We start from the raw sequence: 22,001 nt of genomic DNA, 5'->3' as shown, positions 1-22,001 counted from the left end.
ATTTAGCCTTCTTTCAGGTAATGCTAAGAATGAGAATACCCTACAATTAAAGTGTGAATCATTTTTTTAAATCACAGAAAATTAAAGATGCAGCACAATTTCGGAGAGTTTAAATGTGAAAACAGGTTGCAGGGACAATCTGTGAAAAATACTACTTTAATAAAACAAAAGAGGAAGAAAAACTTGGCCAGGCAGACTTGGGGCGGGGCGGGGGGGGGGGGGGGGGGGCGGGAACCTTTCTGAAACTTCAATTGCTACGAATAATATGAGTCTAACCTCTGTGCACCGAATAAAATATCTGCATATGTATGTTACGTGTGCAAAAAAGTGACAGAATTACAAGAAGTGAATAAATCCATCAATATAATGAGATAATTGGTAGGTGAAGCAGACAAGTTAATGAGGTTATATAGGAAATTGAAAAATGCTATTAATGTCTCTTTTCATTCGTTTAGCAAATGATCAAAGACCTTAAGGAGAGAGCGGAAGCTCATGCTGATACCCGAAAGAGCCCTGTTAACCTTGAAAGTAAAAACGGCCAGTTATTTTACCAGCAAAAGACGGGTTTTTTCGGGACTAGCAGAGAATTGCAACCAGCACAACCAACCAGTGGCAAAAGCACAGGTGAGTGTGCACAACAACGAGAGGAACCCTCTTTTAGAGAAAAGGGGAATTTAAGAGGGCTGTTGTAAACACAAAGTCCATTGGAGTAAACTGGGAGTTTGAAGTGTAGCGGCTTCTCATTGGCTGGACTGTTGCTAGGGCGAAGTAAGCCACTCTTCCTCCTGCTAAGGATCATAAAGCAGCGGCTAAAGTAGAATCCACCTGCAAGGTGCCTTGTGTCTCTTCCCGTTGGATTTGCTATTAACAAAGAGGTCATGGGGCGCCTGGGTCTCTCAGCTAGTTAAGCATCTGACTTTGGCTCAGGTCCTGATCTCGCGGTGGTGAGTTCCATCAGGTCTTGATCTCACGGTCTGTGAGTTCGAGCCCCGCCTGGGGCTCTTTGCTGACAGCTCCGAGCCTGGAGCCTGCTTCTGTTTCTGTGTCTCCCTCTCTCTCTCTGCCCGTCCCCCATTCGCTCTCTCTCTCTGCCTTTCAAAATAAATGAATAAATGTTTAAAAAACAAACATCTGTGTGCAAGTTTTTGTGTGGATGCCAGTTTTCCAGTCATTTGGATAAATACCAAGGAGCACAACTGCTGGACTGTATGGGGAGAATATGCTTAGTTTTGTAAGAAACGGCCAAACGGTCTTTCACCGCAACCGTGCACCATTTTGCATTCGCCCAGGCGATGAATGAGAGCTCCCGCCGTTCCACATCCTCACTAGCATTTGGGGTTGTCAGTTTTCTGGATTTGGGCCTTTTTAACAAGGCCGTAGTGGCGTCTCATTGTAGTCTGAGCCATTTATTTTTATTCATACAAAAAACTTGCGAGCTAGCTGCCCCGGATATATTAAGGAAGCCCAAAAGTTGGATTTTTAGTAGAGCAACGGTAACCGCTTTTTTTAAAAAACCCAGATTTTTTGTTTTGACAGAGCTGAAGAATGGAACCGGCCAACAAGGCGAGGGGCAGCGTAGACATCAAGTTTATTAGGGAGAGAATGAAACAAAAGAAAAAGCCTCCTGTTACCGGGACGGGCTCCTTAAGGAGGAGGACACTAAGGCCTCAGAGAAGGAGGCTTATATCAGTTAGTGGCCCGTCCTTTTGAGGCGGAGGAACCCTGCAGTTGCTGTACCAGGATACGGTTCCGGTTCCAGGCGGTTCGGTCCAGGGAGTGGGTATTTCAGAAGTTCCAGTACTTTCTGCTTCCTTGTGTTAACAACTTGTTGTTATCCTTATCTACCCAAGGTCAACCGGTCTCCGGTCTCACAACCAAAATATAAACAACCTGAGAAAAGTCTAAAATGTAAGGACTTTACATGTGTATACGCTTGGTATTTACAAGACATTTTTATGACTGCTTTATCTTTTCATTCTTAACTCTGCCACATTCAAAACTAGGATTTGTGTCCATTTAACGGACAGGAAAACAGAAGCCCAAAGCGAGGCACTTGTGCAAGCTGGATTCCTGACATTTTTACTGCTGTTCTGTGACTGGGTCAACGGGCTAGGAAATTAAGTTATCTTTGCTGAAAATTCTGTTTAAAGTTTGCTAATGTGTGCCGAGCTCTGCCCAGGGCTTCAGGGACACAGAGCTGAACAAGAAGACACCCCCCACCCTATGACCCCCCCACACACACACGGGGCCTTCAACTGATAAGGTGTTCGGGCTCAACAAAACCTTCTTCACATCCACCGAGCTTTGGGTCCCCTGGGACCTCAGGATGAACCACACTAGGCCTTGGACTCTAGAGTTGGGGGCCTGGGGGGTGGGGGGCTCGGCTTGGTGAAGAGACACCCAGGCATTTCTGACTGCAATCCCGGAAGAACGGAAAACTACACTTAAAGACAGCTGCCAGGGGTCCGACTGCCCTACTAAAGAGGAGGGGGCTACCACAGTCTGGGGATGTTCGTTTAGTGTAGGAAGATCGCGTTTATAACTTAAAAACACCCAAATCAGTGCTCACGGAGGCCGCCAACAAGAGGGCGCCCCGGGAAGGGCTCACCCCAAAACGAGGGGTGCGGAGGGGCGCAGCACGGAGGCGGAAGGGGGAAGGGGCGATGAGGCGGGGCGCGAGTACGTGCGTGCGCGCTCGCAGCCGCGGTGGGGCCGTTGCCCCGCCCCCCGCCGACGTGCGCGCGGCCGCACCTCGGTCGACGGGAGGCGTGGCCGTAAAGAGGCACGGCCGTGTCGCGAAAGGGGCCGCAACGCTCAGGGCGCTGGTTGACGGCTGGGACTCCATTTTGTTCGCGGCTTCTCTGCTCGTAAGTCGCTTGTTTCCGTGGCTCGTGCGAGGCGAAAAGTTTTAAAAGGGTAAAAGTTGTAAAGAATATTCTGGAACTCTGTTGGTAAGCCTAGCGAGTCTCCATTTTCTCTCCGCAGCAGACGTCGATACCGCGGTTCCGGAGAGGCGGGGAGGATGCGGCCCTTGGACGTCGTCGAGCTGGCAGAGCCGGAGGAGGTGGAGGTGCTGGAGCCCGAGGAGGATTTCGAGCAGTTCCTGCTGCCCGTCATCAACGAGATGCGGGAGGACATCGCGGCGCTGACCCGGGAGCACGGCCGGGCGTACATGCGGAACCGGAGCAAGCTGTGGGAGATGGACAATATGCTCATCCAAATCAAAACGCAGGTGGAGGCCTCGGAGGAGAGCGCCCTGAACCATCTTCAGAATCCCGACGATGGAGTCGAGGGCAGAGGGACCAAACGGTGCGAGAAGGCGGAGGAGAAGGCCAAGGAGATCGCGAAGATGGCAGAGATGTTGGTGGAGCTGGTCCGGCGGATAGAGAGGAGCGAATCGTCGTGAAGGCGGGCGGGCGGTAAGGCCGGGGGGCCGGCGGGGCCCGATGCGGGTCCTGGTGGTTGCCAGACCCTTGGTTAATCTCCGACGAGACGTGTTTAATAAGGGTCCACGTGGGGTGGAAGTTGGAGGCAGGAGAAATACGGGCGTGCTCGATTTTCACCCCGGGTGTGCGTAGCAACCTGTTAAAAATCCTCTACGCTGCTGATTTGGGAAAGCCAGGTTTGGGAGTGTTGGGTTGAAACCCACAGGCCCGGTCAGTAGGGTGACTGCAGAACCGTGATCGCACAGGCCTTTAAGGAGACAAAGTCACAACAGGGGCCGTTGAGCAAGGGGGAATAGAAAGCGGATTGTCCGAGGGAAGGGCTCTTACTGGACGAGTTCAGGTTTTGCTAGAAGACTGGAATGGGTCAGGGGGCCTGGAGAAGAGCTGGCGTCCTGCACGGTTAACCGTGTGCCGGGCTTTGGTTTGTTTTTCCTTCAGGATGAACTTCTTAATGATGACTTTCTCCCGATTGCGCTTTAGGTTAACAGCCAATGGATTCTGGTCAACTGATGGAGATTGGCTGACATCGTTGAGAAGCTGAAACCAGAGAGCCTTTTGTTTTCTCTCTCTCTCTTTTTTTTTTTCCCCCCTCTGTCTACACTCTGTCCTCACTTACACTACGTTTCCGCAATGGTCTGTGGTTGATGACCTCAATATAAGTTTTGACTGTTCGATGTTTTTGTTTGGAAAGGTAACTTTTATTTGGAAAATGCTCTCACACGAGAATTAGGGCCTAGATTGTAAGCTTTTGCAGCAGTCACGTTTGTTCCTGGGCTTTGGTTATTTCTAAATTTTGAGGCGCTTTGCTCTTTCTTGTGTGACTTGAAAGCTCCCTGGAACTTTGAGTCTGTGTCACATGAGACGCAAGAGTTGGAGTTTTCCAGCTCTGGAGGTGCCCAAGGCGCTGGGTTACTTCTAGAAGAGTACTTCCTGCGGTAACTGCTAAAGAAGCTGAAGAAGGGACCAGACTTGGACTTGGAATGTGAATGGGGCTGATCTGGCTAGGACTTGATGAATCAGAAGAAGGGGTGGAGGAGGGTAGTGTCTGTATTTTGGGACTTTAATTTCTGTGTGAGACCAAAGGAGAAGAGATGTATTTTGTTCGAAATTTACATTTTATGTGGTACACTATCTGATGTAACTTGTCTGGTCAGTTTGTTTGGACAACCCAACTCAGCTTTATTTGACGTGGAACCTAGAATAGGAGACAAGATCTTGGTGTTCTGTACAAGATGATGATGTGATACCCTGATGCATCTCGGGGATTCTGGGCATAAAATGAAAGAGATACTTGCAAAGGCTCTTGAGGGGCAGGGAAAGGAAAGGAGGACTGTCTGCGTTGGACCCTAAACTGGACAGGGACTAGGTATTTTTGAAGTTCATAAGTTGTCCTGCTCTAAGTTCATTTGAGTAGCAGACCTGACAAGCATTTGAGGTCAAAACCCTACCATGTGTAATAAAAAGAAAAAAAAAAAAAAATGACCATGTTAATAAAAGTATTCATTTGCTTGAAAAGACAAAAGACCTAAAAAAGTTATTGACTAAATTTTTTTTCCCTCGAAATCTTTTCCTTTGTCATCATTGCCAATTGGAGAATGAGTGTCTTAAGCCTCTGATCATGGGGAAGATTTAGCTCCGCCTGCTACTATAGGAACTGGTCAGGGGAAGGACAATCTCTGTTCTTAGTGCAGGAAAGAACCCCTTAAAACCCTGTCGCCCCCGCCGCTCTCTTCAGACAGCCAGGCCAGAGTACTTTCACTCTTTTAACCTAGAAGATCGGAACGTAATCGTACTCTAGTCCTTGCATTAGCAATATTAAGGGAAGCCGCAATTACAGTGGTGTGGTGGGCCACGCACACCCCTCCCAGCCCCGTCAGCAGGGAAGGGCTTGCTCCCCAGCCGCCGGAAGTGCTGCCGACAGCCCTCAGCTGGTCAGTCCTTGTGAGAAGTTGCTCTGCTTAAGAGCTGCCCTAGCCAAGGCCAGGCCCCCTTTCCTGGGTGGCCCATGTCCATTGACTGATGGGCTGGGGTCCGAGGGCTCTTTCCCTCTCGCTGCAAGTTGGGACAACTCAGAAGCGCGTCTCTCTCAGCTCCCCGGGCGGTCTGCTGAGGCTTTTGCTGGGTCTGCCTCATTGCCCCACTTCTCTGCCTCATCTTACTGGACCTTCCCTTCCACGGGAATGAATCCCTAATAAATTTAACCCGCGATGTGATTTTCATCTTGGAGTCCGCTTCCTCGGAAGCCCGATGGATAAATGTAAAACCGCGGCAAACCGTGTGTCAAAAGCTACATACCATGTCTCTGGAAGCGTTAAGAAGCATTTCAAAGCAAATAACTGGTGAACGTGGCCTGGAAAGAGGAATACAGCTCTGAGGACGAGAGAATGAGAGACCTCTCAGGCACAGGGAACAGTGTGAAAAAAATGGCGGAAGTTCCAAATTTTCTATATAGGTTTTAATAGAAGTGGGTAGGATGGAATTATGAACCGAGAAGCAACAACCACCAAAAAAATTTGCGAAAACTAGGAAATTAATATTGGTATGATACAACTAACTAGATTCCAGACTTTTCTGATTTTACCAGTTTCCAGTAATGCCTCTTTTCCTGTTTCCGGGTGCCACGTTGCGTTTGGTTAATTTTAAAACGAGTAATACAATGGCACAAAATTCAAAAGAAAAAAAGTGGACCCGTTCTCCCCATCTTCCCGAGGAAGGCAACGGTTTACCAGTGTCTTGTGTACCTTTCCAAATTATGCATGTTTAGGCATATACATAATTCTCCCCAACCTTGGGGGTTTTTTGAGTCTGTTTTTACATAGATGGTAGTACACTGTGTAACCTGCAAATGTCCTTTGTGTGTTTTTTCCACCTGAAGCTCTGGTTTGAAAATCTTAGCCTATCTAAACATCTAGATGCACATTCTTTTTTTCAGCAGCTACATGGTGTTGTTTATCGTCCTACGAATTGTGAAGTAATCAGAGACGATTCTTAGAGGTTCGCAAACTTTAGTCCTAAATTACTTTCGGTAACTGCTTACTTCCTCCTCCTTGTAAGCAACCACTAATTCCAGAGTCCCCAGCTCCTGAAGTCTATCCCGGATTGCTAGCAGTTGGAGGAGTAATTGAATCTCTTGCATTTTCTAAGCAAAGAATGTCCTAAGGAGCCATTCTGAGAGGCAGTCTTATGAGACTGTACAATCACATCATTGAGTACAGCCAAGGTTGCCGGAATTTTTTATTGTAGATCTGTATGTCCTTTACAAGCCCCAGGCTCTCTGTCCTTTTCCCGGCTGTCCTTCAGAGCTCCGGTCACGGACAGCTGTGCAGGAAGGACCCCTGGGGTTGTTGGCCAGGTTCTCTACATTGCACAGCCTCCCTGAAGCCGGGACCTATCTCTGTTCAGGTGCTTCAGGTGTGACAAACGTCCTTTTATTTATGTATTTTTTTAATGTTTATTTTCGAGAGAGAGTGCACAAGTGGGGGAGAAGCAGAGAGAGAGGGAGACAACAATCTGAAACAGGCTCCAGGCTCTGAGCTGTCAGCACAGACTCCGACGCGGGGCTCAAACTCACAAACCGTGAGATCATGACTTGAGCCGAAATAGGACACTTAGCCTACTGAGCCACCTAGGTGCCCCTACAAGTGTCTTTTTATATCAAAATGCTATCACAGAAAGAAACGTGGGGGCTACGGGAGCATGGTCTGGAGAGGCATTGGAGAGGAGACAGACAAGGTGGTATGTAACAGAAGCTCTGATGAGAAATGGAGGCAAAGCAGGGGCCCCTGGGTGGCTCAGTCAGTTAAGCACCGGACTCTTGATCTCAGCGGAGATAATGATCTCAGGCTCATGAGTTCAAGCCCTGCGCTGGGCTCCATGCTGGACGGTGTGAAGCCTACTTAAAAGAAAGAAAGAAATGGAGGCAAAGTATGCAAACTGTTCACAATCCTCTGGTCTCACACTTGGTAAGAATCAGGCTGGGAAGACCACTAGGTCCCGCAGAGGCTTCTGCATCCAGCTGTTTCATCAGCTGACGTGACCCCTGGGAAGAAAGCAAATTTAATTCTAATGACGTGGTAGGACCGACAATAGCCAAGGATGCAATCAACACTTGGACGAGCATCCACAAAAATGACTCCGGGGGCCCCTGGCTGGTTCAGTTCGTAGAGCCTGTGACTCTTCATCTCGGGGTCGTGAGTTCAGACCCCACGTTGGGTGTAGAGCTGACTTTAAAAATAAAATGGAAAGCTTTTTTTCTTTTTTTTTTTTAATGACTCCAAGTGAAGGGAAGACACTCCAAAGAGTTCTTAAACTTGCTGAAGATAAAACCCTGGAGTCCAAGCTACCACGGAACAGAGGGGCTGGGAAACAGGAGATCTGGCTCCCAGCCATCCTGCTACTGCTCTCTGTGTGATCTTGGGCACGTACTGGCTTGTCTGGGGTGATTTCCAGCACGGGCATTCTGTGTGACCTCTAGAACTAAAGCTCATCTGGGACAAAATGCTGTAGGGATCATTCGTGCTATTCACCAAGTACATTCCAAGTATCCGCCTTCCAGGCACGCCGTGGAACTGGACTTCCCAGCCCTCTTGTGCTTGGGGTGGGGGTGGGGGGCGGGGGGCGGGGGGGGGGAGGGAGGGTAGGGGAAGGAGGAAGAGGGACAGTGCGAGAGACTAACCCTGGTCAATGAGCTGTGAGGAAGGCGGCACATCTCTAATCCAAGCCTGAACCTCCAACAAGAGACCCCCCCAGGGTTCTGTCTGTGGCACAGGGACGAGCAGCATCCAAGATGGTGGCGGATCATCAGCCTATGTTCCTTCAACAAGAGTAGTTCCCCTGCCAACCGATGATGAACATGTAGCACAAAGGAGGAGACCTGTATTGTTCCAAGCGCTGAGGTTCGGGGGTTGTCAAGATGACGTGACCTACACTAACCGACAGCTCTTCCTCTCCCGTGTTTTGATGGAAGGGTCGTCCTTCCTTCTTTCTAGGCTTATATCCTCGTTTGTCATCACATCCCTCCCACTTGCTCAGGGCATTCGTTGTCCAAACAACAATCTTCTTTCTCACTCATTCATTTGTAGCTGTTCACTTTGCCCTGCCCTCAAACAACTCCAAGGTGAAAAAGCCCCAAATCCAAGTCCCTGGTCCTGGAACCCTCCCCCTTCCAGGGAGCAGATAACTATGGAGCGGTCTGAGTTTCCACCATCTTCCAAAGATAAATGCAGAGCTGTTACCTGGTTGACACTGGCCAGATAAATCCATCCAGAGCTTGCTTTAGTGCTGCTCTGAATAAGCTAGGGCTTCCCCTGGTCAGTTCTGTTTTCTCCTTTCCTGATCCCCATAATTCTCTGTGGTTCCTTTCTCCTGTTTATACCCCATCCCTCCTTCCTCAAACCCCATGATTCACAGAACCCTCCGTTCCATTGTTATCCATTATTCCCAAACTCACCCATATTATTCTTTGCCCCTTGGAAGACACTTCTTTACCACCAGCTGCGACTAGACTCCCCCAAGCCCTGGGCTTTCCTGCAGCCTCTTGGCGATGGTTCCTAGCGGCACTCAGCTGATCAAGGGCTGCGGTTTCCATACTGGGGTAAAGCTGGGGGAAGGAAACAAGGAATAAAAGATTAGGGTTTTGACGAGAACATTGTTACAGCAGTGAATGGTAAACACTGAAGGGATAAGTGCAGAAATGCAGAGCAGGAGAAAGCCGCTGTTAATGTGAATTGACGGGTCGGTGAGTTTTTTAAAAAAAAAAGGTGTTGGAAACTATAGTACACATGTCACCCAGGAGGATGGGGACATGGTCAGAAAGGAGGAGGGCTGAGCAAGGATTTGGGGCCGGTTTGGGGCAATAACAAACCCCAAGTCACCCCCGGGAATGAGCAGCCAAGGGACATCAAGGAGCCCATCAGATGTGAGGAGGGCGTGGGGGCCCCGGTGCGGGATGGCCACGGACCTTCCCCAGGATGATGGCAGGACACGGGGTGGAGAGGAGCCAGGAGCTGGGTGCCGAAGTGTACAATGAACGAGGGGGATTCGATGGAGAGCAGTTGGAGGGTGGCAACGGTGGGGAGGCGGAGAGGGCGGTCGATGAGCAGCAAGCCCTCTAAAGGAACGCCGCTTTAGACAAGAGGAAGGACGAGGAGTGCCGTGACAATGGCCGGGGGAGAAGGCCGGCCCCAAATCCTGACCGAGGCACGAGAGGAACGAGCAGCTTTCCCTTCACGGGCCTGAGGACCACGTGGCAGAGTTCTCTGGGGACAGGCTGGCAATGGGTAAGGGTGGGGCAGAGGGCAGGGAGCCAGGCAATGGCTCACCAGTTCCTACAGGACCAGAAGAGTGTCTGAGCTGGAGAGCATTATGGGAAACTTGTCCTAAGAATAACGCCCTAGGCTGATTTCTACTAGGTTCATCAATGGGACAGATGGGGTGATGAGCGTAGTAAATTCAAAGATTTTTTTTTTAAGTAATCTCTCCACCCAGCGTGGGGCTGAAATTTACAACCCCAAGATTAAGAGTTGCACACTTCAGGGTCGGAGCCAGCCAGGCGCCCCCAGCATGGTAAATTTAGTCCTGAGTGTAGGCTGAGGGCAGATGGGCATGGCCTTGGCATGACCACCATGGCAGAACCAAAGAAGTGGCAGCCGGAGGTTGTGAAGTGTGCTTCCTACAGTAGCTTCTTTGAAGGAGACCTGAGAGGCCACCACTACTGGTCATTTGGGGTTGAAAATGGCAGGGGTTAACTGATGAATGGATAAAGAAACTGTGGTTTATATACACAATGGAGTACTACGTGGCAATGAGAAAGAACGAAATATGGCCCTTTGTAGCAACGTGGATGGAACTGGAGAGTGTGATGCTAAGTGAAATAAGCCATACAGAGAAAGACAGATACCATGTGGTTTCACTCTTTTGTGGATCCTGAGAAACTTAACAGAAACCCATGAGGGAGGGGAAGGAAAAAAAAAAAAGAGGTTAGAGTGGAAGAGAGCCAAAGCATAAGAGACTCTTAAAAACTGAGAACAAACTGAGGGTGGATGGGGGGTGGGAGGGAGGGGAGGGTGGGTGATGGGTATTGAGGAGGGCACCTTTTGGGATGAGCACTGGTGTTGTATGGAAACCAATTTGACAATAAATTTTATATAGGGAAAAAAAAAAATATTCAACCAAACAAACAAACAAACAAAAAATGGCAGGGGTTTCTGCATCCCAAACTGAAACAGTTTTAAGAGATGGCTCCAGGGGTGCCTGGCTGGCTCAGTCAGTAGAGCATGAGACTCTTGATCTTGGGGTCCTGAGTTCAAGCCCCACATTGGGCGTGAGGCTCAGTCATTGAGTGTCTGACTCTTGGTTTAGGCTCGGGTCACGATCTCAAAGTTTGTGAGTTCGAGCCCTGCGTCGGGCTCTGTGCTGATGGTGCGGAGTCTGCGTGGAGTTCTCTCTCTCTTACTCTCTTTCTGCCCCTCCCCCGGTCGCGCTCTCTTTCTCTCTCAAAATAAATAAAAACTTAAAAATTACATATACATGTATAAATTAAATTTTCTTAAAAAGACAAGCGTTGTCTCCAGAAGAAGCCATCTTACAGATGAGACAAGGCTGAGGCCCTAAAGTCTCTCTCAAGCATGTTCTTTCTCTAAAGGTTCTTCCCCAGGTAGCAGGTGCCGGCCAAGCGGTGAAGACCAAATTATGACTGTCACCTTCCTATCAAAGCCACTGGCTCCACTTGGGCACCACTGAGTTGAGAGGCTAGGGGAAGGACATAGCGCAGAGACCCGTTTACAAAAAAAAAAAAAAAAAAAAAAAAAAAGAGTCTTCACCAGACTGGTGGCTGTAATTACACGCACAGTGGAACTGACTGAAAGTAAACGGACAGGAAACATCCTGGGGTTTTGAAGAAATTATACTGGCAAAGAAATTCCAAGTAGGTGTGCTGAATCCCATGGCTGCTCAACCTCTGTCAGAATTCCTGAGCCCTGCACCCCGCAGCAGCAGGAAACAGGCTTCGGAAGCTGCCCTCCCCTGGAAGGGGACATATTTCATCTGTGACCTGGGAGGGCAGAAGTCAAGAGCCTCCCTAAGGAGCTCCTCCTGGAGACGGAGACCAGGAGGGGCTAAATGGGCTCAGCCGGGCGCTGTGCACTCCTGCCCGTGGCCTCGACACAGACACGCTGTGTGCTGCCCTTGGGGAGGCTCAAGACGGGGCAGCTGGCATCCCCCAAGGGAGTTCTCCCAGCCAGAGGACCACAGATGAAAGGCACGGTCCTTTTACAGCTCACAGTCACTGGCGCTATGCCATCACTTCTGCTGTTTTGTTTGTTAGCTGCAACCCCGTCCACAGTCCCGGAGGGTAATCGAGTTCTGTCACAGGTCTGACCCCCTCCCCCAAACTCAGGAAACTTCTAGCAGAAGCTTCTGCCCAACAGTCAATCTTACCCTTTAGAAACTAACTGACTGATGGAACAGAGAAAGAAACATTTAAAAAAGACAACTGCTCAGAGGATCAGAAAGTGCCAGAAGTGCCCTCCATTTCATTATAATGTTAAAACTCCCCTCCGCATATTCATCCCAAACCCTAATAGGGAGTCAGGCTCTGGAAATTATTCTTCGCAATCTTCTTATTTGTACAAATAAAGATGACCTTGTGAGACAACTCCCCCAGTATAGTCTCTGTCTATAACTCATAACTGACCAAGGGGCAGAACCATGAGGAGAAAAGTAGCAAAAAACTTGTGGGCATGTTTTTTAAACTACCACAGCTATTAACCATTATATTCTCATGATAGTTTTTTTTAACGTTTATTTATTTTTGAGACAGAGAGAGACAGAGCATGAACAGGGGAGGGACAGAGAGAGAGGGAGACACAGAATCTGAAACAGGCTCCAGGCTCTGAGCTGTCAGCACAGAGCCCGACGCGGGGCTCGAACTCACGGACCGCGAGATCATGACCTGAGCCGAAGTCGGACGCTTAATCGACCAAGCCACCCAGGCGCCCCTAACGTTTATTTATTTTTGAGAGAGAAAGAGACACAACACAGAGTGAGAGCGGGGGAAGTGCAGAGAGAGAGGGAGACACAGAACTCGAAGCAGGCTCCAGGCTCTGAGCTGTCAGCACAGAGCCCAATGCGGGGCTCGATCCCACGAGCTGCGAGATCATGACCTGAGCCGAAGTCAGCCGCCCAACCGACTGAGCCACCCAGGCGCCCCTAATAATAGTTGTGTTTTTTTTTAAGTTTATTTACTTATTTTGAGAGAGAGAGAGAATCCCAAGCAGACCCCAAGCTGTCAGCACGGAGCGGACACAGGGCTCAAACTTACGAACCGTGAGATCATGACCTGAGTCAAAATCAAGAGTCGGATGCCTAACCAACTGAGCCACCCAGGTGCCCCTCTAATGGTTTTTTAAACATCATCGGTTTGAAAGAATCTCAATTGTTAGTATTAGTAGGAGAGCTTAGGAAGGTGTCTAGAAACGAAACCAAAACATGAAAGTCAGCAGGGCTTCTATGCACCAGGAAGAGAAAATGCATTTTCTAAAAGGTGTCCTCTAGTCCGTGCATAGATAAATGGATAAAGAGGATGTGGCAGGCATACACATGGAATATTACTCAGCCATAAAAAAGAATGAAGTCTTGCCATTTGCAACAACGGGGATGGAACATGAGTGTATTATGCTAAGCGAAGTCAGTCAGCCAGAGAAAGACAGATACCAGTTGATTTCATTCATATGTGGAATTGAAGAAACAAAACAAAACAAAACAAACGAACAAAGGAAAAAGACAAAAAACAGACTCTCCACTACAGAGAACACACTGGCGGTTGCCAGAGGGCAGGTGGGTGGGGGGGATGGGAGGGTTACATGAAGGGGATTAATGAGCGCACTTACCGTGATGGCCACCTGAGTAATGCACACAATTGTTGAATCACTATTTTGTACACCTGAAACTAATAGAACACTGTGTTATTTATACCGCAATTTTAAAAATAAGTAAATAAAAATTAAACCCAACTACCTCTGGAGTGCCTGGCTGGTTCAGCCTCCAACACTTGATTTGGGTTCAGATCATGATGTCACAGTTCATGAGACCCAGCCCCATAAGGGGGTTCTCTCTCTCTCTCTCTGCCCCTCCCTCGACCCTCACAAAATAAATAAATAAACTTAAAAAAAACCTACCTCTCAAAAAATAATAATAATAAAATATGTCATTTGTAATAGGATCAAAACAGTTTTTTAATGGTGTGTTATTTTTTCTTAATTTTTTTTAAAGTTTATTCATTTTTGAGAGACAGAGCATGAGTGGGGAAGGGGCAGAGAGAGGGAGACACAGAATCCGAAGCCGACTCCAGGCTCTGAGCTGTCAGCCCAGAGCCCGACGCGGGGCTCGAACTCACAAACCACAAGATCACGACCTGAGCCGAAGTTGGACGCTCAACCCACTGAGCCCCCCAGGTGCTGCTTGGTGTATTATTTTCCTAAGAATACTGTAATTGCCACAAACCGAGTGGCTTAAAGCGGTGGCTTAAGAGTGGCTTAAAGTGGCTTAAATCCATTCTCACAGTTCAAGAGGATAGAAATCAGAAACGAAGGTGTCGGCAGGGCCATGCTCCCTCTGAAGTCTCAAGGAGAGAATCTTTCCTTGTCCCATCCGGCTTCTGGTGACTGTTGGCAATCCTTGGTGTTCCTTTGATCAGCTCAACAGAAGGCATTCTGATTCTTTTCCAGACTGGCCCAGTGCATCGAAGAAGTCTCATCAGGTGGGACTGGTTGTCCTGGTGAAACTTAAACAAGGAATTCAAAGTCAGAACAAGCAGAAAAGCCAGGACATTCCCGAAGAAGCAGAAGCAGATTGGGGGGGTGGGGGGGAGGGCGGGGAGGCTTATCCTGCTTAACCAGATATCGGTACTTACTACAAAGCCTACTTAGTATAAAGTAATTAAGTCACTAGAGTAACAGCCCAAAGATGGAGACTAATGGAACAGAATGCAGACATGCGACGAATTGACAGAGTCGACACCTGACAGCTGTTACATTGCAGATCAGACGAAATGGATAAAATATTCAGTAAGCAGGGCCGGGATAACCGGGCACACACAGCGGGAAAACTGCCAGTAGATCCCTGCCTCGAACTGCGTTTCTAGGTGGATTGCCCACAACCATGAGAAAACCAATATCAAGGCTTTTAGAAGAGAGTATATGACCTCAGGGTGGTCAAGGATTTCTTCTTTTCTTAAATTTGTTTTAATGTTTATTTTTGAGAGAGAGAGAGAGAGAGAGACTGAGTAGGAGCGGAGGAGGGGCAGAGAGAGAGGGAGACACAGAATCCGAAGCAGGCTCCGGGCTCTGAGCTGTCAGCACAGAGCCCGACGCGGGGCTCGAACTCACGGACCGTGAGATCATGACCTGAGCCGAAGTCGGATGCTCAACCGACTGGGCCACCCAGGCGCCCCAAGCATTTCTTAAAATAAAACCGGGGGGGGGGGGGGGGGGAAGCATAAAAGGAAACCTTGATATTTTGTCTTCATCAAAATTAAAATACTAACTTGTACAAGGATGTTTGGAGCAGCATCACTCATACTAGCCAAAGGGTAGAGACCCCGCCAGTGGCCACCAATGGATGAACAGATAAACGAATTGTGGCATGTTCGTGAAATACTTTTTGGCCCGAACAAGGAATCAAGTGCTGATACATGCTACAACCTGGATGAAGCTCGAAAATATTATGCAAAGTGAAAAAACCCAGACACAAAAGGCCACACAAGTGTAGCATTCTTTTTTTAAGAAATTTTTTTAAGTTTATTTATTTTTTTTTAGTAAATCTCTACACCAACGTGGAGCCCTAACTCATCACCCCGAGATTAAGAATCGCATGCTCTTCCCACCGAGCCAGCCAGTGTCTCTGTATGATCCCTTTTATGTATTTATTTATTTTAATGTTTGTTTATTTTTGAGAGGGAGAGACAGAGCACAAGTGGGGGAGGGGCAGAGAGAGAGAGGGAGACACAGAATCGGAAGCAGGCTCCGGGCTTTGAGCCTTCAGCACAGAGCCCGACGTGGGGCTCAAACTCACAAACCGTGAGATCATGACCTCAGCCGAAGTCAGAGGCTTAACCAGCTGAGCCACCCAGGCACCGCTATTCCTTGTATATGATGTTATGGACCAAACTGTGTCCCCCCAAATTTATATGCTGACGTCCTAATCCCCATCGTGATTGTGTTCGGAGACAGGGCCTTTGTTTTAGTCCATTGTAGCTGTTGTGACACAATACCACAGACTGGGGGATGCTTATAAGCAACAGAAATTTATTTCTCACCGTTCGTAGATTTGAAATAATCTAACGATAAATCATCAGCACTCGTAGTAGAGTTTAGCAAGGTTTCTAGAAACAAAAATGGCTGTAAATCCAAGATCAAGACACCCACATGGCTGAACTCTGGTGAGGGCTCTCTTCCTGGTTGATAGCAGCCGGGGACTTCTTGCTGAGCCCTCACAGGGCACAAGGAGAAGGCCAAGGCTTTGGGGAGTACCGTGGGGGTCTCTTTTATAAGAGCATTAATCCCAGTCAGGGGGGGGCTCCACCGTCATGACCTAAGGCCTCCCAAAGGCCCCCCTTCTAACACCATCACATCGGGCCTTAGGATTTCAACATACAAATTTGGCAGGGGTGGGTGGGGCGGACACAATATTCAGATCATAGTAGCCTTTAAAGAAGTTATAAAGGTGAAATGAGGTCACAGGGGTAGAATACTAAGCCAACAGGACTGGTGTCCTTATAAAAAGAGGAAGAGACACCAGGGATGCTCAGTGAGCACAGAACACATGCTAGGACACAGTGGCGAGGTGGCCATTTGCGTGCGAGCCAGGGATAGAGGCCCAGAAGAACCCAAATCTGCCAACACCTTGATCGTGGACTTCCAGCCTCCCGAACTGTGAGAAAATACATCTCTGTTGTTTAAACTCACCCATTCTGTGGTATATCGTGGAAGCCTCAGCAGAGGAGTGCGTATGATATACCAAGAACAGGCAAATCCGTGGAGACAGAAGGGAGATTGATGGTGGCCAGGGGGTGAGGGGAGGGAGGCTGCGGGGCGATCACTGAGTGGCACTGGGGGAGCACTGAAAAAATTTTAAAACTAGAGAAAGCTGGCGGTAGTATAACACTGTGAATACACGAAATATCACTGAATCATACAGTTTATGGAGATTTAGTTATATATTACACGAATTTCGCCTCAAATTTGTTTTAAACACTAGAGCATTCAGCCTGGGGGGCTCAGTCGGTTAAACGTCTGACTTCGGCTCAGGTCATGATCTCCCGGTTTGTGAGTTCGAGCCTCGCGTCAGGCTCTGTGCTGACAGCTCGGAGCCTGGAACCTGTTTCGGATTCTGTGTCTCCCTCCCTCTGCCCCTTCCCTGCTCATGCTCTGTCTCTCTCTGTCTCTCAAAAGTGAATAAACATTAAAAATAATTTTCTTCTTTTAATGTTTATTTTGAGAGAGAAAGCATGTGAGCAGGAGAGGAGCAGAGAGAGAGAGAGAGAGAGAGAGAGAGAGGAGAGAATCCCAAGCAGGCTCCATGCTACCAGCACAGACACAAGGCTGATCCTACAATCCTGGGATCATGACCTGAGCCAAAATCAGGAGCAGATACTCAAATGACGGAGGCACGCAGGCACCCCACGTTTAAAAGATTTTGTATTTTATTCTAAAATTTTTTTTAGTGTTATTTTTCAGAGAGAGACACAGAGCACTAGCAGGGGAGGGGCAGACAGAGAGGCAGACACAGAATCCAAAGCAGGCTCCAGGCTCCGAGGTGTTACCACGGAGCCTGACTTGGAGCTCCAACCCATGAACCGTGACATCATGACCTGAGCCAAGGTCGGACGCTTAACCGACTGAGCCACCCAGGTGCCCCAAGATATTTTTTTTTAACTTTTTAAAATGTTTATTTATTTTTGAGACAATGCGACAGACAGAGTGCAAGCGGCAGAGGGGCAGACAGAGGGAGACACAGAATCCAAAGCGGGCTCCAGGCTCTGAGCTGTCAGCACAGAGCCCGATGCAGGGTTCGAACTCACGAACCGCGAGATCATGACCTGAGCCGAAGTCGGACGTTTAACTGACTGAGCCACTCAGGCGCCCCAGTGCCTGTTAAAATATTTTTTAAACTAAAATCTTATGTTTATCAAAGGAACCTTAATCAAAGTGGGAAGTTAAGCCCACACTCTCTGTTGCTATCTTCTCTATTTTTCTATATACCTAAAACTGTTCTCAAACATAAAGTCTATTTTCAAAAAAATAGTCAACCCTCAGCTGGGAGAAGATATTTTCAACGCTTATCCTGGCGGGCGCGGGGGGGGGGGGGGGGGGGGGGAGGGAGAGACTCTAAATTGTATGAACAGAACTCAAAGGATAATAAGGTTGTGACAAGTCCTAAAGGATCTTTATCCACTTTCCCCCATCCTTAGGCTCACGACTGACTTTTTCCTAACTTCATGTAAACGTCCTGTGGACTAAGTTCCAAGCCCCACTCACAACCAGGCCTCTCCGACACTAGTTTTCTACTGATGCTATAAGAAGCTACCACAAGTCTAGCGGCTCAAATCAATACAATTTATTATCAGCGTTCTGAATGTCAGACCTTAGCAGGTTTCTCTGCTCTGGGTCTGGCAAGAACAAAATCAAGGGGTCGGGTGACTTATCAGGAGGCCCTAGAAAGGAACTGCTTCCAAGCTCATTCACGGTGTTGGCAGAATACAGTTCTTTCGTGTTGTAGGACTGAGGTCCCTGCTTCCCTGCTGGCTGCCAGCTGGGGGCCACCCTTAGTTCCTCCGTGCCTCTCTCTTGTCCTTGCACCCGGCCACTTGCAACTCAGCACCAGCAGTCCTTTTCAGGCTCGAGATTTGCCCAAAGTCTCCCAGCCAGCATATCAGGAAGCTGGGGTCCAAATCCCGGATCTAATTCCAGCGCTTTGCCCACAACCACCAGAGACACACGGTCTACTAACAATACCATTTGCCACTGTCCGATGGTTTCATCAAGTCTGCAATGGGCCTTGACGCCATTTCCCCCCTAATCCTTTGAATAACCCTGACAGCTTTCAGAAGTGGACCTACTCGCTCCATCTGATCCACTGGAAAGCTCAGTCCCAAACAGGCAGCACTCAGGCAGGCAGGAGCCCCCAGTCTTTCCTTTTAGCCCGTCCCGGGGGCCACAGGCCTAGAACATAAAGTCACCCACTTATCGCCTCCCCCATCCCCCCCCCCCCCCCCCCCAGATAATGTAAGGGAAAAAAAAAATGATCGAAGCCCTGCTGGGTGGCAGGCCTTGAGAGCAGTGTGGGGACAAAGTGAGGGCGGTGGGGCAGGGGGGACCGACTGCAGCCCGGTGTTCCGGGAAAGTGCATCTCCGGGGCCGAAAACTCATTTTTGCAACTCAGGGTTAAAACCTATGCCGCCAAACCCCTACCTCCTGAAGCCCTGACCCCAGGTCCTCGACAGAGAAGAGCCACGACCGGGGGAGGCGAAGGTACACAACTGCGCGCGTGCGCGCGCGCGCGACCCCCCCCCAAGCACGCGGCCGGGGAGCCCAGGGGGCGTGGCCGTAAAGGGCTTCTGGCTCTGTCGCGAAAGGGGCCGCGAGGGCGCCGGGCGCTGGTGGGCGGCGGGGAGGCCAAGTGGGACGTGGCTTGCGCTCTTTAAGGGGAGAAGTTGGGGGAAAGTTTTGTTTGAGAGGAGACAAAACTCCGAGCCCGCCGCTCGCCCCGGCGGCGCTCCCGCCGAGCTCCGCCCCGCACCTGGCGCTCGCGGCCGGCCGGCCTCCAGACCCGGCGGAGCGGCCCGCGGGGGCGGCCGGGCGGCGGCGCGATGTGGCCCGAGGGCGCGGACGAGCGGCGGGGGCCCGAGCAGCCCCGCGACCGCCCCCGGAGCCCCGCGCGCGCCGCCCTCGAGCGCGAGCACGTGCGCGCGCACCTGCGGGCCCGCCTGAAGCTGCTGGAGGTGGGGATCCTGCTGGACCGGCTGCAGAGCGAGGTGGACTCGGTGGAGGGCGCCGTGGGTCAGGGCCGCTGCGGGAGCGGCGAGGCGGAGGAGCGGGTGCTGAAGCTGTACGAGAAGGCGGAGAGGAAGGCCGCCGAGGTGGCGCGGATGGGGCGGAGGATCGTGGAGCTCCACGGCCAGATAGACAGCTGCGGCTTCTCCTGAAGGACTCGGGCGCGGGTAGGTGTCGGCGGGGAGGGGGGGGGGGGGGGGCGGGGGCTGCGCGCCGGGGAGGGGGAACGGGGTGGGGGGCAGGCCCCGAGGGTCGGGCTTGTAGGTTGGTGACAGAGAGAAAGCTGGACGCTCGTCGAAGCGGTAAGGACGGATCTTATTGAGTGGTTAACTATTGCAGCAGGGGAGATAATCCAGCATGAACTAAAGTCAGCTTCCCGGCGCCGGACTTTTTAAAGATTGGATTGTGCCGGGGGAAAGGCACTGAAGGGTAAAAAGAGGGCTTTGGTCCGTGTGACGAGGCCATCTGGATTTGCTAATTGGAGCGTATTCAGAGAAGCAAAGTCTCATCTTTGTGACGGGCGCACAGGTGCCAGCTGAACCTTTCGGGCACCCTATCTCCCTATACCCCTGCGGAGAATGGGAGGCCAAAGAGATGGCTTTCCCGTCCTCGAGGAGACAGTTTTGGGTAGTAGATTTACATTTCAGAGCACGCAGAGAGCCTTTGTAAGTGCAAACCTTCCATAAGGTAGCTACTCTAAGAGGGGGTCTTGGTGCTTCTCTGCCTATCGGTAGGTTTTGGCTGGAACAAACAGTAAATTTTCCCAGCAACTTTGAGCTTCCCCCCACCCCTCGAAGGCACTTGAGGGAGGGCTGGGGTCACAGCCTTAAGATGGGGAAGCCATGCTAGAGTTTGGCCAGATCTCTGAGTGCCAGACCTTGAACAGAGTGGTTATCGATCGAGAGCTCTACGATTCTCACAGGCAACATCTTGATAATAAATTTCTCCCAATTGTCCAATAGGTTCACCGTCAGACTCTGGTTGACCGGTCCGCTGACGCCCTGGAAAAGCTGAGACCCGAGAACCTGTTGTTGTCACTTCTCTGTTTTTCTGTAGACGTCGTTTCTACGTATACTGTTAAATCCGCGTGTCAGTCTGTGTGGTGACCACTGTGTGGTTACAGATTGCCAAATGTATTTAGTTCTGCGAAGAACTTTTACTGGGGAAAGGTTCTCAAAGCAGTTTGAGTCTCGATTGTAAACTGATGAGGTGGTCATGTTTTTATGCTTGGAATTTCTCAGTGTTTTACATTTTTCTGTTCCTGGGCATTTGACTATCTCTTCTGTGACCTAATCACTGCTGGAAAGTCTGGGTCCAGGAAGACACCGTGTCGGTTGTCAAAGAGCGGAGTTGCTGAAGGAGTTGCGCCTGCTTCGCTGGAAAGTGCCACCAGAAAAGGGATGGGAAGTGGTGGTGACAAGTTCAGAACTTGTCATTTCTCTGTGACCCCAACAAGGCTTCCCTCTGAAATTAAGTCGCAGTATTGGGCGCATGTAACGTGAACTCTTGGGAGGGCTTGGACAACCCAGCAGAGTCTGATTTGTGGTTGTGTTCTTACGTTTTGTTTGTGGTCTGGCTTAAGGTTCAGCGTCACGGACAGCTCTCGGTAGTGCATTTCCGGCTCTCTGAGGCCCGGAAAGAGGGATGTGCCTTAATGGTCCCAGGAAGGAGCTGTGGACTTAAACTGAACAGGGCCAGCACCGTTTCATGGGCTGTTAATTGTCTGGTTACGCTCATTTGAGTAGCACACCCCCCCCCACCCCCCGTCCATTTGAGGTGAAAACAACGTATGTAATAAGCATTTGTAAGTTTGCCCAAATAAACCAAAGCCCTGCAACTTTGCCAGGAAACAGATAATAAAAAACGTTTCTCAGGGTTATCTTGTGTGCCGTGCTATCCTCGTCATCAAATGCAGTAAACTCCTTGTGGCTCAGAAGGCGCTCCATAAACCCACCGTTGGGAACGGCAGGTCAGCAAGCACAGTTCTTACAGCAGGAAAGGTTCCTCATGGAATCTGCTTGTCCAGGCTCTGGCCTGGAAGCGCATCTGTTCGACATCCTTGCATCATGTGCTCCACGGCCTGAACTAGGAACACAGAGATGAGACGTGGCGGAGAAGACCTACGACAAAACACTGCAGATAACGGCGTGCTCAGTTTCATGCCAGGTATTCTGAAACAGAACAGGAAAGGGGGACAGTGTCTTGCCCTTAACCTCCTTCTGGTGGATGAGGCGGACAACAAGCAAGCAAACCTGTGCCCTGTTGTCCAGCTGTGCCCCGTGTTCTGAAGAAAAGTCCAAGCAGGGTCAGAGGTGTGAGCTGTTTTAGGCCAGGGAAGTCCGGCCTCCCAAGGAGGCAGCATTTGAGCAGCGAACTGAATGGAGGACCGAAGGATGGAGCAGAGCAGGCACCCGGGAGGAGGACGGGAGATTTGTGCTTTCCCCGGGTCCTGCCTGCCGTCTTCTGGCTGGAGACGGTGGCTGGAGACGATGGCTGGGGGAGCCGG

The 22,001-nt window shown here is 49.9% G+C and overlaps 2 protein-coding genes and 1 long non-coding RNA gene across 5 annotated transcripts; 2 read left to right on the top strand and 1 right to left on the bottom strand.

Annotated features, from left to right (window-relative positions):
• Positions 1-2,749: 2,749 nt before the first annotated feature.
• Positions 2,750-4,968, top strand: MRFAP1 (Morf4 family associated protein 1). Of its 2 annotated transcripts, XM_078446283.1 has the most exons (3): positions 2,750-2,867; positions 2,986-3,419; positions 3,927-4,968. In XM_078446283.1, exon 2 carries the CDS (start codon positions 3,023-3,025, stop codon positions 3,404-3,406), a length of 384 nt encoding a protein of 127 aa, XP_078302409.1. In that variant the 5' UTR covers positions 2,750-2,867; positions 2,986-3,022; the 3' UTR covers positions 3,407-3,419; positions 3,927-4,968. The 2 variants fall into 2 exon arrangements, with proteins under 2 accessions (XP_078302409.1, XP_078302408.1); XM_078446282.1 differs by lacking the exon at positions 2,750-2,867 and having other exon boundaries at positions 2,874-3,419.
• A 1,917-nt stretch (positions 4,969-6,885) lies between these two features.
• Positions 6,886-19,011, bottom strand: LOC144616205 (uncharacterized). Of its 2 annotated transcripts, XR_013555344.2 has the most exons (6): positions 18,914-19,011; positions 14,005-14,226; positions 13,334-13,392; positions 8,896-9,045; positions 8,122-8,279; positions 6,886-7,485 (listed from the first exon to the last, which is right to left on the bottom strand). It is a non-coding gene; the product is annotated as an uncharacterized LOC144616205 (long non-coding RNA). The 2 variants fall into 2 exon arrangements; XR_013555343.2 differs by lacking the exon at positions 8,122-8,279.
• A 65-nt stretch (positions 19,012-19,076) lies between these two features.
• On the top strand, positions 19,077-21,374 carry LOC132674778 (MORF4 family associated protein 1 like 2). Its single transcript, XM_081795490.1, has 2 exons — positions 19,077-19,662; positions 20,458-21,374. The coding sequence occupies exon 1, from the start codon at positions 19,312-19,314 to the stop codon at positions 19,645-19,647; it is 336 nt and encodes a 111-aa protein (XP_081651616.1). The 5' UTR covers positions 19,077-19,311; the 3' UTR covers positions 19,648-19,662; positions 20,458-21,374.
• Positions 21,375-22,001: the final 627 nt, after the last annotated feature.

The sequence above is a fragment of the Panthera onca genome, chromosome B1, assembly GCF_046562875.1.
Source record: "Panthera onca isolate mPanOnc1 chromosome B1, mPanOnc1 haplotype 2, whole genome shotgun sequence".
Taxonomy (NCBI): domain Eukaryota; kingdom Metazoa; phylum Chordata; class Mammalia; order Carnivora; family Felidae; genus Panthera; species Panthera onca.
Note: the sequence above shows the minus strand (reverse complement) of the source record. Positions and strands in the feature narration are given on the sequence as shown.